We start from the raw sequence: 3,580 nt of genomic DNA on the forward strand, positions 1-3,580 counted from the left end.
ACATTCCAGTTTCTAACTCCACAAAAAGAAGGCAGAAAAGACTTAAAACAAACATCGGGTGTAACATAATCAAATGTTCTAACAATCAGCTTCCTTGGCGGAGGTCTGCACTCTAAGAGTGCTTTCTAGTTTTTAATGAGACAAGGGCACCACATCGCCACAAAGCCACAGCCAGCAACGTCACCATGTGTCACCCACAGCTGGTACAGAGCACCACCACCATACACACAGGGGTGGAGTAAGAAGAGAAGAACCCCTGGGCAAATGTTGCTCTTACACCCCCACAAAGGGGAAGATAAGGGTGTGCACCCTTTATGTTTACACAGACACTATGCTATGTTACTTTACTATGTTATGCTATATTACTTTGAACACACAACCTCACAAATGGAATAAGAAGGGGCTTTGCACCCTTTACAGCTAGCTGGTACAGAATGAGGCTCTTCTGGCAAGAGGGTAGAGGTGAGAGGGACACCTGTTGCTCTGGCTGGCACCTGCCTTCCATGTCTGCCTTTGCAGTCAGTGTGTGGATGAATGAATGAATGAATGAATGAATGAATGAATGAATGAATGAATGAATGAATGAATGAATGAATGAATGAATGAATGAATGAGAGGCACAAGCACTCTGGGCATGGCTTTGAATTCTGTCATTTTGTGATATACATATAGAATATATTACCTACTTTTGCCTATACTACCACTTCAGTTATTAGCTTATACCTACTCTTGTTACAAGCAAAATGGCAAAACGTTTGTTTCATTTTTGTTCCCTGAACCGGTTCAAAGCCGTGGCTCTGGAGACTCGCCTGAGTATATTTTAACATTTAAACCAAGTATCTCTAGGCTACAATATACTGTAATCATTGACCCTTTTGGGCTAGCTTATTCATTAGTGCAATGGATGTTAAAAATGATCACTGATAAGACTGTACCACAAACATCCAGGAAGAGGTCAATAGGCCATCAAAAGACTTGTGTTCAATTCAGTGAAGACAATATATAAATATATATAAATATAAATATATATAAATATATGTATTTATTTTTCATCTTAATATATTATAATTTGAATTTAATTTAGTACATTATTAAAAAATATGTTATTCTTACAAATTGACACATCAATGAAATATTAAATTTAGCAATCCAATGTATAAAATGAAATATAATGTCCACATAATATTTGTCAATGTAATAGCTCATAATATGAATGCTTAATTAAGAATTTTGGTTCATTATTATCATGAGCGGTATCATCATTATTATCATTATTATTAAGTCCAATTTGAAAAGCCTAATTTATTAGTTCATCGCCTGGCCCTCTTCCTCTTTGGCTGCTCAGGCAGGGGCTCCTCACTAATGTCCACATCAACGACAGGTGCGTGAGGTTTCAGGGTGGGACTGCAATAGGACTCTGAGATCCAGACTCTGCCATCTGCATCCTCTGTCTCCACAAAAGAAGGACAGTTGAACTTCTCCCACATGCGCTGTTTGATCACTCTGCCCATCTGAAGATCATAACGGCAAACATTGCCAGACTTGGTGGTCAACTTTGGATCTACCACGGAGTGGTACATTCTCTTGAAGTCCTCCACATTGTAGCCGTGGATCTTCAGAGGCTCCTCTTGGAGCTGTGGTCCGTTGCTGAAGCTGGACTTTGAGTTCTGGGTAGATGTTGATGCTGAGGTTAGCTGGCGGAGGTCAGGGACCACAGCAGCATTCTTAATGTAGCGCTCATCCAGAGGCTCCTTCATCTGCCTGAGGCTGCTCTGTAGAGCAGCTTCCCTCCTCTTCCTCTCAGCGGCCTACGTAGAGGTAGAATAGATGCATTTCATTTATTAGGCCTTTTCATTTTCATTAATTAGGCCTACAATTCCTTTCATGAAGGTAACACAGACAGAAGCTACTGTATATGAGACTGTATCTTACCTCAGCTTTGTAAGAGGAATCATCAAGATGAGGAAAGAACATGTCCTCTCTCTCCCTTGGAGACGGTGACCACTCGAAGGGGATGTCAATGTCCTGAGGACTGAGTTTCTCTCCATCATGCAAGTCTTTGCCCCCGATAAAACCATGGCAGGGTGTCTGGGTTATTCCCAACACCTGGTTGAGGCTATAGGGCAGACCTGTAAAAGATGCCTGAGAGCAGACGGGAGCAGCCTGTGAGACATGCAGGGCCTTGGGCGCCTGCTTCTGCACTTTGCTGGGCATGGCACAGCGAGGCTTGGCCTGTTTGCACCTCCGTCCTTTGGTCTTGCAGCTGGTATTGTCACCACCGCTGGCACCTGGCTGGGTATGGAGTCCTGACCTGAAGACATTCTGGGGCCCAGGCAGTTGGACATGCAGGGCCGGGGTCTGCACTTCACAGGGCACGATGCGGCAAGGGTCGGCCTGCCTCTTTCTCCGACCTTTGGTCTCACTGCTATCCGCATTGCCACTGATGACACTACCTTGGGCATGGTGTTTAAAATACGTATGATCCTGGAGTTCCCTGATCTTTCCGGGTTGAGCTACTGGAGCTGCCTGGGATGTGGGTCCACCTTGTTGGCCAGTGTTCTGGTGGTGAACAGGTTGCCCAAGACTCAGTAAGATAGAGGCAACTTCAAGTGTTTCCTGGAGAGGAGCCTTGGGCACAACGTATGTCTTGTTGTCCACCTGAGAACCTACTCCAATCTCTGCTGCCTAGAAGAATACGGGGAGGTTAGGCTATGAAAGTCATGTAAATGAAGTAGACCTTCACTCCAATCTTGTCATGGCACCAAACCGCAAAACTTACCTGTGCAACATCAGCCTGCTCTTTTCTTGAAATCAGTGGCTGAGTTGGCTTGATTCCTCCAACAGTGGTCTGAAATCCCTCTCGAGTGGAGGGGATAACAAACTCTGAGATGAATCCACAGCGAGACCCCGGAGGTCCAGTTCTTTTTATACGCAGGATCAGTGGGCCACAGCTACTGTTGCAGGTTGCCTCAGTGGAGACAGGTAGGTGGAGAGGAGCCTGTACAGTAGAACTGTGCGCTTTTGCACCATTAGTCATGGTATGGACACACTTCTTTTTAGACAGGCTCAACCCTTCCAGATAGTAATCTTGAAGGCGTTTTGATAAAACAATATTCCTTCTAAGGCCATAGTGGCCATTCAGAGAATGGCTCTCACTAGCCTGTAGGAGAAATGATGAGGAAAATTGATTAGAAAATCAATTAAAAATCTAAAATTATGTAACAATGTGAAAGTAAAAATTTGTGGCTTACCCTTATCATATTTGTTGAAGCAGTCCACCAATAAATGACCAAAATACAGTGTTTTTTCCAGGAGTTCTGACTGTTCCAGTTCATCAAAAGGTGAAATTCTCATTGTTTAGATTACGTTGCCAACGGTGAATTTGGGTTTTAGAATTTAGAATGTTTGTGATGTCACTCACTTTTGGAAAGCAGAGTCAGTGTACAGTATTCAAAAAATAACAACTAATAACAACAATATTACACCTTGAAAGAGGTTTTGAAGTTTTGGGCTTTTTAAATTATATATATCCGAATTTCTATATCATATAAAAGGAAAATAAATACTATTTGGAATGTGT

At 42.9% G+C, this 3,580-nt stretch overlaps 1 protein-coding gene across 1 annotated transcript; it reads right to left on the minus strand.

Moving 5' to 3' along the window:
* Positions 1–1,115: 1,115 nt before the first annotated feature.
* LOC134463266 (uncharacterized) lies at positions 1,116–3,309 on the minus strand. The gene is made up of 4 exons (XM_063216477.1): positions 3,252–3,309; positions 2,780–3,160; positions 1,933–2,685; positions 1,116–1,808 (listed from the first exon to the last, which is right to left on the minus strand). The coding sequence occupies exons 1-4, from the start codon at positions 3,258–3,260 to the stop codon at positions 1,311–1,313; spliced, it is 1,641 nt and encodes a 546-aa protein (XP_063072547.1). The 5' UTR covers positions 3,261–3,309; the 3' UTR covers positions 1,116–1,310.
* Between the last annotated feature and the right edge of the window lie 271 nt (positions 3,310–3,580).

This window comes from Engraulis encrasicolus, chromosome 14 (genome assembly GCF_034702125.1).
Source record: "Engraulis encrasicolus isolate BLACKSEA-1 chromosome 14, IST_EnEncr_1.0, whole genome shotgun sequence".
NCBI lineage: Eukaryota > Metazoa > Chordata > Actinopteri > Clupeiformes > Engraulidae > Engraulis > Engraulis encrasicolus.

Coding starts and splice junctions, on each gene's coding strand:
- LOC134463266 (XM_063216477.1), bottom strand. Junction 2,686..2,779: donor AGCAGGCTGATGTTGCACAG/GTAAGTTTTGCG, acceptor GTATTCTTCTAG/GCAGCAGAGATTGGAGTAGG. Junction 1,809..1,932: donor ATTCCTCTTACAAAGCTGAG/GTAAGATACAGT, acceptor ACCTCTACGTAG/GCCGCTGAGAGGAAGAGGAG.